The following is a 12391-nucleotide window of genomic DNA, read 5'->3' on the forward strand; positions in this document are numbered from 1 at the left end:
TTTCAATTATTTTGGTAATTTATTTAAACTACAGTACAATGGATGGAGAACAGGAGCTGGGAGCACTGGAGAAAATCCCCAGTCCCCCTGGCCTAACAGTAATGTAGCTAGGTTTGACCCTTTATTTCTCATTATTAGTCAACAAATAAATGCAGCCATATGCTCAGTGTTACATCATAGGCAACTGAAGAAGAGCAAGTGAGGCCTGGGGAATGAAACTCACAATTTATATTGGCTACTGACCAGCTCCAGAAAGGTCAATAGCCAAGAGTTCATGGAGCAGATTTTGATAGGAAATTTTTTCAGTCCAAAAATTTAGACCAGGTCTAATCACTAAAGCACCATAAGCATTTATAAGGCCACTGTTCTTTACACAACTCTGGTAATGTAAAGGAGCCTTAACTTTTACACCTATTTTATACACAAAGAAAATGGGAACAATTCACTGCTCTGCCTGACGTGACAGAGCCTGCCCCACTCCTCAGAAACACCCCAAAACCCTGCCCCTCCACACCGAACGTGCTGCAATAGTGAGCAAGAGGGACAGTCAGAGTCAGCCTCCCTCTCCCCCAGGGGTGATTTACATCTCTACCTTCTGCTGCAGGCACCTGAACTGACCTGCCTGCAATGCTGGGGAGGGAGCGTGATCGCTCTTGCGGCTTCTTTTTGTTTCCCTGTCAGAAGCCATTTTTCTGCAGGGAAGCAAAGAAATCTGCGGAGGACAAGAATTCTGCACATGTGCAGTGATGCAGAATTCCCCCAGGAGTAAGTCTTCAAAGCAAGACTGAATGTTTGTCTGATAAATATACTTTCATCATGATGACATTGTGTTGCCTGTGTTACACAGGAGATCAGACTAGATGAACTAGTGATCCTCCCTCTGGCCATCTGTTTCACCTGCTGCATCCAAGTTTCCAAAATGTCAGCATTTTATTGCATCTTCAAAGCCCTTAAGACTTTTTTTGTTTGTTTGTTTTGCCTTTTAGTTCAACACAAAGCCATTTTAACACAAATATTAGTGAAAAGTACTGTTACTGTGTTTCACTGTAAACACATACCGATATTTTCACATACTTTAGTTTTAGCGAAAATATCAACCTGGCTGAAAGGATGGTATGTTCACAGTGCTATGCACTCAACTGGTTTCTACAATAAGATAAGTGAAGTCCAGACTGAAAAATTTCACTGTTACTGACATGAATAGGAGCTTCAGGGAAGAATCTGATTCCATGTCTTCACACATCAGAAAGGCAGATATGCCACAGTGAACTATCACAGGGCATGGGGAAACCACTGTATCTGGGTGTTATCTACAAATGTGTAACAGTTGAGGCCAGAAGGAATGATAATGCTGGGGTCCCAGATAGATCTCTGGGTGACCCTCAGAAACAAAACATGAACGATAGCGGAAATATCGGAACCCATACCAATCAACAGTGCATGTTGAAAGAGATAAGATTTAAATCATGTGCTGTGCCAGATAGTCAATGCAGGTTATCAATTACTGCAAGGAGAAGCAATTCATTATCCCCAGCAAAAACAAACAGGTAAAACCCAATGCTACTGTGCATTCTTCCTATGAAGAAATCATCAAAATACTTCACATGTGTATAAAGCCAAGTTAGAAAACAGTGCTCGAGAGAGTTCTCTCTAAAACCAGCCATGTTAAAAAAGGACTGATTGAGCCAATGCTCACATTAACTAAAACATGCGCGTGCTACTTCCCCAATTCTAATTCAGAGACCCAAGTTACTTAGAAATCGATAGTTTATCAGTTTAATGACTAACCTTTTTCCAGTATGACTATTTTTAGACATTAATCTGATCTGAATGGTTTGTCTTCACTTAGCTTTTTATACCTGTGAAACGTACTGCATCAGGATTTTATATTTATGTAGCTATCTAAAAATGAAAACATTTGATTCTTTATCAAAAAGATTGAGAATATTTATGCATGGAAAACTCTAATCTCATTCTAATACTAAAAGTGCTTTGAGTTAAATTCTCTTAACATCATTGTAAAATTGTGAACGGAGGTTTAAAAGTAATCCAAATGACTTATTCTAGTGCCACATTAATAGATTCTATATTTTGACTTAGTACAGTGAGAACACAAGGGAAAAAAAGTCAGTGATTAGGTGTGAAACACAGAAGAATCCAGGGAGGTAATCAAGTCATATGACCTTCAACCCTCTAGTCCTGTGGATAAATCAGCCCCTGAGAACCGTAGGCAATTTTAACGCTGGCAGTGGAGAACTCATGTAGGAAAATGATAAGTATAGCAGTGTTTCCCCTTGTGATTTAAGGAGAGGATGAGAATATTGCTTGGAAGATCTCTGCAATTTAAAACAAAAAAAAAAAAGTTACCTAGGGGGGTTTTGCTGCCATCAGCTACAGCTGCCACCAAAGGTGCCCGACTGCCAAGGGCAACTATATTTGGTACATCTGCACAAGTGATTTTGGAGACAGGATTAAAGGCAAAAGGAATTATACAGAACATTTAGTTAAGTCAGATGCCAACCGACGAAGTTCTGTAAAAAAGGTCAGTTGCTTCAACATGACTTTACTTAAACGGTGAGTGAACTAAACAGTGAACAAGTACTATCAACCCACAAACAAGATTTTTCAAATCAAATATTTACCTGAGTCCAGCCTGGTTAGTTCCTTCTTCTGCAACATGGCAACTTTCTACAAAGCTGGGTATGTCAACAGCCTTTAATGAGGAGGCAATACTTGTATTACTTGCATCTTGCTCAGTGTTAATAGAAATGCTTATATCTTCTTTAGATATTTCAGTGTCATCTTGTTTAACTGGACACACAGAGTCTTCTTGCTTTTCACATGGTGCATTCCAAAATAAGCTAGCACCTAGCAGAGGAAAATTAATGCAGTTTGTGATTTTAAGTTTCGAAAAGGTCATTTGTTTTCCAATACATTTATTCTCTACAGTTATACAGAAATAAAAGCCATTGCTGTGTTTGGTTTTATTTTCACTAGGTTTTTTTTTGCTTTTGTTTTTAAAATGACAAGTTCTAAAACACCGTTCAGAAAAAAAAAAAATCTGAGGACGCTGCCTTTAGTTAATGAAATAATTGCAAAAATTAACATTGTTCTTCAATTTAACAGTGTTACTTTATGTACAATAGCAAATAAATGCTGCATTTTATTTAACAAATGAAACGACTAGATAGGAATACAATTAGTCTTGTATACCTCTAAATTCACTTTTGAAGAAAGGGATGTGCCCATCTGTAAGACTGTGGAGTTATCTCCCCCTCCAAACCAGCCACAACCTTGTAATAAAGGTTAATAGGACCAGATAGATACATTAGTTCATGGCCTACTGTCTTCAGTTGTGACACTCACTGACATTAAAGGGAGTCAATTTCTCCCTGAAGAAAGATATGACATCAATACCTAGCATATAGTATTGGGGGGGAAATGGAGAACCTTAAAGGTGTCCTGGATAAATATTTGATAGTATGCCATACAGAATTAGAACTATTACACCTAAAGCAAGAGTATGTACATCATTTTGCATATACAGAAAGGGACCAAAGTTATTGTGACTGAGTCATGGGTTGAATACAAAACTGAGCCATGGGTTGAATGCATCGCCTTCATCTCCTTGTCAAGAAGAACTCCTGTCTGCCCTGGCATGACAACTCCCAAAAGATGGGCCTGATTTCCTGAGGTGCTTAGCCCCTAACAACGGATTGACTCTGACTAAAGAGGTGTCTGCTCAGCACTTCTGAAAATCAGGCTCAAGTCGAAGCAATGTTAAGAACAGATTTATATCATTGTCATTCTGAAAAGAACTAAAAAAAGGTGTTACCTGTGCTTACAGCAATGCTCACACTTTTTCTCATGTGTAAACCTTGGGAAGATTGTGTTTCCATGGCAACAAATTCCAACTGCTTCTCAGACTGTAGGGCATTGTTACCTATAGTAGTTTTAGTAGAACAAGGTTGAAGAGTTTGTGCTTCCAACAAACGCTGGATCTGGAACAGTTATCAGGAGAATATCAGTTGCACTGCAAGTATAATAAATTCAGGACGCTAGTTGACAGCGAGTTACCATACTAGACTTTCATTACTGAAGCTCTGGATTCAAATTCTGATTATGTTGCAATACAAGTTTAATGGTATTTTAGTTACCATCAGAGAGTTTGGCATGATTTATAGGGTCTATTTTCAGCTTGGAATAGCAGGCAAATGAAGGTCACACTGGCAGAACTACACTAAAAAGCTTTTATGTACCTATTTGCACTATGCCTGTTTGAAGCTCCCACCATTAGCCTCTTTTGTATAGCTCCCCCCCTTCCCAACGTGTTAAAAACATCATTTAGGTTGCAAAGCTAAGTACATGAAAGCTTGGAAAAGCCAGATTTACCCCTTCTGCATCCATCCTGTTTACTAAAGGAGACCGGGATACTGTGGAAAGACAGTACATGATCATGTAATTAAATACTGTGTCATAATGCATATGCATAAGGGGGCAGACAAAGTTTCATGTGCAACCAAAAATCTAGCATCAACCTTGGAGTTCTTATCTTTGCAACCTAAATAATATTCTTTCAATGTCATTTCCTAGTTTGTTCTTTAAAAAAGACAGGTAAGTTCTGTTGTTATTACTACAGTTCTTCCACCTTCCTCTTGCATCATCCACCGGGTTTGAACCCTGAACCTTCAACTGGACACTTGAACTACACTAGCTTGCAGAAGGAGGAGGCTATCATCCTGGGGGCCAGGCTGAGGAAGAGAATGGGCCATTGGTACCTCATGCTAAGTCCATGGTGGGGGAAAGGGATATAATCAGGAGGTGGGGGAGGAAGGGAACCTGGCTTGGCTCCACCTCCTGTTGCTACAGCTGCTCTGGAAGCAGCCTGGCTCTTTAGAATGTTCTTGTTCAGCTACCTTTTTGGCAGGCTGACATTTTCCAGAGGAATGCAAGTTATAGAAGGGAAATGGCAACTTATAGAATATCAGGGTTGGAAGGACCACGGGAGGTCATCTAGTCCAACCCCCTGCTCAGAGCAAGAGCAAGACCAAGACCAATCCCTAGACAGATTTTTGCCCCAGATCCCTAAACGGCCCCCTCAAGGATCAAACTCACAACCCTAGGTTTAGCAAGCCAATGCTCAAACCACTAAGCTATCCCTCCCCCTTAAATTCATCCTGATTGGAATTCCATGGGACGACCGAAAGAAAAGCACACTTCCAACCCCAGTGCTTTGACCCTGCTGAATTTCAACAGCATGTTGCAAACAATGGAGGTATTCGTGCTTCTCAAAAAAGGTCACACAAGTCTGTTATAAACTATTAAGTTGCAAATTTGGTTATGGGGGAAGAAAACATATTAGAATGCACCGTGCTTTCACCATATATTTATATTAATTCCAAACTAGTTCATGGCTCATTAAACTGCGCAGTTTACTTTCTGGATGGGTAGAGACAGCTATCTCCTAGTAATACAAAACAGTTTACTGAAAGCAGAGCAAATATTTACTTGTGTTACTTGATTGTAATTCCAAAATAATCTAATTAGAAAAATCAAATGAATTTGCTTTCAATTTGCTTTAACAGAGACCAATCATCAGTAGAGCTGCCTACTTAGAGAATTGGGTTCCAATTTGACAGGATCCCTTATTCCAACCAAAAAGATAGCTATAACCAAGTTATTTTCATTAGTGTTCTTTTTAGAACATATTTACCAGTAAGAGGGCAGAGGAGAAAACCTCCCAAACAAACCTGAGCTTGAAGTAATTTCAGCTGCCTGTCTTGTTCTGTAAGAATCCTGTAAGCATCTGGAGATAGTCCCATCATTCCATTATCTGATTCCATTTTGGGAGCAGGTGCATGTGTGCATGCTGAATGTGCCGCACAAGATTGGAGATGGCAAGGGCTTGGATGTGAAGAAAGTCTTGACCCAGGTGATAAGCTGCTACCAAGGGGAGAACAATTCCCCATTTTCCCATTGTACCCAGGAGTTACAGAACTACTTGGGGTATGTATTGGACTACAGCAAATATTTGGACAAGTGACATTTTGATGGAAAACTGAATATGCGCTCTCTTGAGGAACATCAGATTGGATTTCTGCATGATTGGTGCCCATTTTAACCAATCCTTGCCAAGCATTTGTTGAACTGTATTGGATATGTCCATGAAGTGGACAACCACATACACTGGCTGGACAGCAAGATGGCACTTGAGGGACAGGCATCTGCAGTTCTGTTGGTCTTGAGTTCTGGTGTGAAAAAGCAATGTTGTACTGGAGAGGCTGTGTGGCACTAGGAGACTGCTTAGAATTAGATGTTGAGGGTCTCGTTGCTGGAGGTTCCCCTTTTCTTTGTATGGCTCTATCAGGATTTGATACAAGTCTTTCAGATGGCATCCTGGGTTGATGCACAGATGTATCAGGAGAGGGCCCACTGCGAGGTGTTGAAGGGGAAGGGGATGATGAAGAGGAAGAAGATCCAGAACTCTTTCTTGTTTGAAGGCCAATTCTCCTACAATTAGGCTGTTGCTGTAGTGGCAGCTGCTTTCCTCTGCAAGGTTTTAAAGTTGGCGTTATCTGGTTTAATTGGCTCGGTAACCTTCTCAATGAAGAATGTCTAGCATGGGTGCTGAAGCTTTGTTTATGGTTATCAAAGCATTGATTTTGGTATAATGGTCCTGTTGAATAGGTCTTTTTATTAGGCTGAGGTACCAGCAGTGGTTGATTTTTATTATTCATGGTCTGCATAGGCTGAGACATTGGTTTTGGTTCCATGAAGCTGCCATCAAAGACAAGGGAGAGTTCAGGAACCGAAGGATGGATCTTAGTAACCTGGATAGGAGACAGTTATAAGAGTGAAGTCAAGCTAGCTTGAGCACCATCATGTCACCTTATCTAATCTACATTTCTTAAAGCACAACTTCTCTGCAACTCCTAGCCAAAATAAATATGGGACAGATAAAAATGTTGCTTCAGGTCAATAAGACTTCTTCCCCACCCGCTTAAGGCAGTAGGGAGCCAAGCGTGAGAAGATAGGAATCCTGTAAAAGCCTTGTTCTGAGGCAAAATTCCTGCCACTAAGGAGGCCCAGATGTTGTGTCTACAGAGTCAGTGTGTTACTCTGGGGGATGGGTGTTTGGGAGAGAAACAGCCACAAGACTGCTCGAGTAGCATGGTCCTTCCCTTTCAGGATGGACTGTGCCCTTCACAGTACTCCCAGCCCAGGCAGCTAAAAAAATCCCTAGTCTGAGGATTTTAAGTTAGTGTACTTAAGTCTAGAATGACTATGTATTTACCGATTTCTGGGTATTTAAGTTTATAAAATGCACCCATTCAAAAGCTTTCGGAGCACGGAATAGAATTGAGGAAAAAACAGGTGTTCCCATTAGACAGGGGACCTTCATATCTTCCCACCCAGAAATGTCTGTTTAGTCAGTTTTTCTGCTGCCTCTCCCCTTGCCAAAAGGGAGAAGATACTGCTGTTCCCTAACAACTCTAGGGCAAGTATGGTTCAGCTGGCTTTACCCTGCAGGTTCAAGTCTAACACCAGGGTTTCTATTCACAAGTGCTAATGTACTTTACAGCTTTAAATCAGAAGGAACTATATTACCAGCAATAAGAATTAGACTGAACTTGGAGTCAAGATTCCTGGGTCCTCCAATTCTGCTACCAAGTAGATAGCTTAGAAAAGTCATGTCTACCTCGCACAAGGTGTGTGAAACTTTGTGTTTGTCAAAGCACTTTGAGATCAGATACCAAGGCCAGAAGGTATCATTGCGATCACCTAGTCTAACATGTATAACAGGCCATAGAACTTCCCCAAAATAATTCCTAGAGCACATCTATTTACCCTTTTAAAAAATGTGTACAACATTAACTTTCCTCCAGAACTTCCCCAGTGCTCCAAGAATTACTGAAATATCAACATTAATGATCCAGCGAGCTCCTCAATTTGCCTCCAACAGTTTTAAAAGAGAGGGTTATCTGGACTTACTGATTTAAAATATCTAACTTTAGTTTCTTTAGCCTCCAGAGATCCTAGTGGAATGGAAAGTGTGTTACCACAATACGATGAGACTATATCATCCATTTCCCCCCCCCCAAGACAGAACAGAAACATTTATTGAACACTTCTGCCTTTTTTGCATTGTTATTGATAATTCTACCATTTCTATCTAGTAATGGACCAATACCATTGTTGGGATTCTTTTTGTTCCAGATATATTAAAAAAACAAAACCACTCCTTCTTACTATTCTTAACTCTGCTGGCCATAAATTTCTCGTCTCCCTTTGCTTCCCTTATTTTCTACAATTCCTAACTTCTGATTTATATTCAGAACTATTAACTAAAAAAGATGGAAGGAAGGAGAAGTTATCTTCTTTTCTCCTCTAAACCAGGTAATTTTTTAAAAATAGCCTAGTCTTCTTCCTCATTTGTGTGACTGTGGCTTTTTGGGCATCTTGTAAGATTTCTTACATTATTCCCAATTATTCACATTTTTCTGACTAAGTTATTTTTCCCAGCTGATCTGGCTCATAATTGTTTTCAGCTTTGTGAAACTGTCCCTAGTAAAGTACCAAGTTTATATATCACTGGTCTGGACTTTATAGCATTTGTATTGTACAAACAGAATAAAGTCATGACCACTTAAATCCAAGCTACCATTAATTTTTAGTTCTCAGATCACTTCCTCTTCATCTGTTAGAAATATATCAGTAAAATATAGAATTCCTCTGTGTTCCCTGCCACACTTTTTGAGTTAGGAAATAGTCATCTATAATGTTTAGAAATGCCCAGAATCCCTGGATGAGAGGCAGTATAGAAAAACTGAAGTTACCTGTTGACTCACTGGATGAGGACTTGGAATTGGTCTCGGAGATAAATCTTCATCTTCCACACCCGAGTCATGATCACTTACTGACAGTTTGCTGGGGGAAGAGCCTTGAGGAGGACTAAAAAATAAGAGACCTTTGTGTAACTTCTAGTTTAACATGATAGGATTGACAGAGTTCATGAATCCTGACAACATTATCTATTTCTCACTTGTGGTCCATACCAGGAGATCTACAGAGCAGTACTGTTACCAGTTTGGAAGAACCACTAATAAACTTCTCTCCTCTGACTGGCTAGGAAGTGTCAGATGGCAAAGAGAGTCTAAGGATCACAAAAAATGTGGAAAAAATAAATATCCCTTTCTGGATTATCATCCAGTTTTTAGTCAAAGAATCTTTGACAGATACAAGTATTTCAGATGACATTTTAAGCCAAGGCACTGATTTATCAGGCCCACTGTAAGACACCGATAGAGAAGGAAGAGTTGAGGAAAAAAAAAAATATATATATATATAAATAAAATATGGCTTTAAGCAGAATAAAGGCCATCTTATTGTTAGCTACAAGCTTTGATGGCAAGGTAGATTTATAAAATCCAAGATTCTGGCTATGCACATCACAGCTTTGACAAATAAGAATGAAGAAGGCATTTTACGAATACAAGCAGTTTTCTGTTACAGATTTCTTCCTTGGACAACTGGAACTCACCAACACTAAGTGTCATACAGCATATTAGATGAGATCCATATTTTAGGAAACATCCACTTAAGTGTGTGAAAGCCTTTAATGCCAATAATATATCTAGTATAGGTACATGCAGGAGTTTCTCTAGAAACATATGATCAACTTGTAGACTTTATTACATGAAAAGCCATTAAGTTAGTTAAGGTGCAAGTGATCATTAATTAATAGACTTTATGGACAGATAAGACCATTTCATGACCATCTAGCCTGACCTGCATAAAGAACTTCACCCAATAACAGATGTTGGGGAAATAGACTGTGTAAATATGACACTTGAGAGAGAGATTCTTCACCTTCTAATGGAAAGATTCATGGAAACTTTGCTGAAGAACTCCGTTTCTGCATTTTGTTTTTCTGCATTCAGCTCAAATTGAATAGGGTGCTTGTCTGAAGGTTCAACATTCTGAAATTAAATAATGGATTGCATTAATGAAATCCGAAGCAAGTCAGTGGCATCCAACCTGCTGCCCCAATGTGCTATATAATGGTTATCAAAAACAGAAGAACGTTTGTATTTGGTTACCAATTAAAAGATACGTTCCCTGTAAAATGCCCTGCAAATCTGCTACTCAAGTGTATGAATCAGGCTCATCACTACAGGGAGTCAGTAACGATGCCTCCCACCTGTCTCCCATTGCTTCCCCTGCAGCTGTAGAAGCAGATCTGGTGTGAACCATGAATAGTGAGCAGCTGCTGTCCCTTCCTTGTTGTAGCTGCTCAGCAATTCCCCTCCTGGCAGCCTTCAGCATTGCAGGGGACAGTAACTCAGACCGTTCCCCTACCTACTTCCCTACCAGGATGTAGGAGCCCTACTTTCAGGCAGAGCCAGTCAAGCTCCTGGCCTGCTCAGCCCAGGGAAGGGTTAAGGTATTGACTGTGGCCCCCTTAACCTTTCTGGGCCTCAGGCTGAAAAGGTTGGATACTACTGATGCAAGTTAAATTTCTTTGAAAATAGTACAATGAAGATATACTTATATTGTTGTATGCAGTGTTATTGTAGCTGTGTTGGTCGCAGGATATTAGAGAGACAAGGTGGGTGAGGCAGTATCTTATTGGATCAGCTTCTGGACCAACCTCAAAAGCTTGTCTCTCTAACAGAAATTGTCCAACAGAAGATATTACTGCACCCACCTTGTCTCTCTGTACTTATATGGCAGTTGCACTCTTAAAAACAGCAAGAAAGCCACAAACCAGTCACTATTCCTGACATTTTCCCCTTTTTGCTCAGTTCCTAGAAAATGGAAAGGGGTGGGACAACAATTTGCTACTCCTTCCAGAACTATCATGCAGCAGCCAGGATTGTTCTTCCACCTACACAGTGTACATGGGACACACAAACTAGTGGCATAACATTGCTCACATTCCTTCTAAATCTGTTACATCCCAGAGTTTTGTTGACCATACATAAGGAGGGGACGTGCCATGACAAGTTTAACTTCTTGGTGTTTGTCCATATGCAGAATGCTTTTTAGCACTTGCTATGATTAGATAGTTACAAATAATTGCTGACTTTGGAAGACATCTTGGGTTTTAAGTCTCATTTAGGAAATTAGAATAATTACTATAATAAACCTAGATTTAGAGCTACACTAACACTATATTTGTGCAAGTCACATTAGTAATATCTAACTTTATGCTACAATGTAGCTTTTAATTATCAAAATACTACAACATAACCTTGAGGATGTATTAGTCAATCAAGCCACTTACTTTGAAGAGATGTAATGTTTCTTTACTTGTTAGTAGCTGAAACCCTAGTTCAGTTTGCCCACTGCAAGGAAGGCACTCATAGAACTCAGGTTCCTTGTGGGTCAGCGAATAGAGAACAATAAGGAAACTTCCAGACTCTGAAAGAACCCTAGACAAAAGAAAAATCATTCATTTAAAAAAAATTTATGTATTTTAGAAACAGGAAAAATCCACTTGGCCAACTAAACTTTCTGTATGGTTCACTGAAAAAAAAACGAGGAACATCCCACTAATCAAGATGATACATGTCAATACTCATTTTTAGCTGAGTTCTGTATGGAACTGCATACAAAAACAGTTAGAACTTTCACTGATGCTGTATATGGAGAGAACAGTACTTTTTTTTTTTTTTTTTTTTTTTTTAAAAGCCCACACAGTCTCCTATTTTAGATGACTTAGCATTCAAAAATGGAGGAACTCATTCACAGAGCAAATGTCAAGACATTGAGGTCCAATGTTGTAGCAGCTTAACTGATCGCTAGGTTGCTTCTAAAAGTTCAAGCAGTGAACCTCCATTTAAAATAAAGTATTTCAATTGTTTCTACATACTCAGTAGAGCTCTTCTATTGAACATACTGAAATGAATGTTTGGGGAGGATGATAACTTAATCCTATATTATATTAACATTTTCTACAGCTGAAGAGCACTGGATGTATAAGTCCAAAATTCAGCATTTGAAACAAATAAACCGAAGATCAAGAATAAATGAAAAAGTAATGTAGATTGAGGATAACGGTACAGTTTATTCATAAGTTTATTTTCACAATATTTGAAAACAATTTCATTTGCAGGTTGGCTATTTCTTTATGTTTGTGAGAAGTGAGCAAAGAATCAAGAGGGACAGTCAAAATTTTTTGATGTGGCTAATTTCAAAATTCCATTAAGTGATATAGCACCCTTAAACCAGTACATCCTGATTTAAAACAAAACAAAAGTTATTTTTCTCCCATATTGAATGTCTAAAGGTCTTTTTGGTTAGACCATTTACTCCCTTGCTAACTTGACTAAACAGAGAAAGAGTGCACTATATGAAGTGCAGTCAAATACAGAGAGTAAGCAAAATG

The 12391-nt window shown here is 39.2% G+C and overlaps 1 protein-coding gene across 8 annotated transcripts in view; it reads right to left on the minus strand.

The window, feature by feature from the left end:
- Positions 1-12391, minus strand: part of STIL (STIL centriolar assembly protein) — a 32617-nt gene that overhangs the window by 5977 nt on the left and 14249 nt on the right. For all 8 annotated transcript variants that reach the window (XM_005284890.5, XM_065553782.1, XM_065553786.1 and 5 more), the window contains 6 exons: positions 11288-11435; positions 9871-9980; positions 8838-8952; positions 5751-6830; positions 3836-4001; positions 2643-2868 (listed from right to left, as the gene is read on the minus strand). In XM_005284890.5, coding sequence (XP_005284947.3) covers positions 2643-2868; positions 3836-4001; positions 5751-6830; positions 8838-8952; positions 9871-9980; positions 11288-11435 — 1845 coding nt within the window. The remainder of the gene's footprint in view (positions 1-2642; positions 2869-3835; positions 4002-5750; positions 6831-8837; positions 8953-9870; positions 9981-11287; positions 11436-12391) is intronic.

The sequence above is a fragment of the Chrysemys picta genome, chromosome 8 (assembly GCF_011386835.1).
Source record: "Chrysemys picta bellii isolate R12L10 chromosome 8, ASM1138683v2, whole genome shotgun sequence".
In the NCBI taxonomy this organism is placed as follows: domain Eukaryota; kingdom Metazoa; phylum Chordata; order Testudines; family Emydidae; genus Chrysemys; species Chrysemys picta.